The following is an 875-nucleotide window of genomic DNA, read 5'->3' as shown; positions in this document are numbered from 1 at the left end:
GTAACTAGTTACTTTTACAAAGTCACTTTCCCAACTCTGATTATATATAATTTATTGTCAAATACCTCGGGACTTATACGGTGTAAAAATTACAAATAGTAGAAGAAAATTGCAAAAAATAAGTTCTTTATGGAATGGCAGTCCTTTCAAGATCCGGTTAGGAAGGCGATTGTGGAACAGAAAATTGAGCCGAAAGGACGCAAATCTAATTGGATGTCCATAGAGGAGGGTGTACGTCGCATGAGAAACGAACTCTTTGCATTCCACTCCGGTGAGATTGGTACGGTTTATCAACTTGTGCAAGATACATATTTCGAGGAGGAGAAGTGCGGTTTAACCGAGATCGATTTCCTAAATGTCCTATATCCGCTTTTGGCGATCCAAAAGCGATCACCTTACTTAGAGATAATAAAAACTGGGTAAATAGCACCTCGAGTTATCTTCATCACGTGTGTAAACAACGAAGTTTTCGAAAATCTTTAAATTCCAACATAGAACTTCCTTGAAGTTTAAAGTCTAACATGTAAAAAATATCGTGTAGTTTTAAAAAAAAGATTTTATTGATGCGTTAATTATTTTTGAAATTGTGTATACACGAACTAATAACCATCTTGCAACATAATAATTCTCTGGACGGCACTCTGCGAGAATTTTGTTTTCAGAGCTCTAAAATTACGAGAATACGGACTCAAGTATCGCGCGGAGTATCGCTTGTATACGAGAAAACCATTGTGCGCGAGTCAGACCAGCTTCATCACTATCGGATTCACAGAATGTTACTTCGCGCTAGTCACAATGGGCTACGGGGTACTCTTCTCGGTAATGGTGTTGGCGTTCGAGTTATTGTGGCACAAGAGGTAAGATTTAAGAGAGAG

General features: G+C 38.3%; 1 protein-coding gene across 1 annotated transcript; it reads left to right on the top strand.

Annotated features, from left to right (window-relative positions):
* Positions 1–70: 70 nt before the first annotated feature.
* Positions 71–857, top strand: LOC105462152 (the record flags this gene model as incomplete). Its single annotated transcript, XM_011708683.1, has 2 exons — positions 71–419; positions 663–857. Coding segments are annotated over exons 1-2 (485 nt in total), but the record flags the coding sequence as incomplete, so codon positions are not given.
* Positions 858–875: the final 18 nt, after the last annotated feature.

Source organism: Wasmannia auropunctata, unplaced genomic scaffold, assembly GCF_000956235.1.
Source record: "Wasmannia auropunctata unplaced genomic scaffold, wasmannia.A_1.0 LD269544.1, whole genome shotgun sequence".
NCBI lineage: Eukaryota > Metazoa > Arthropoda > Insecta > Hymenoptera > Formicidae > Wasmannia > Wasmannia auropunctata.
This window is presented reverse-complemented; position numbering and strand designations above follow the sequence as displayed.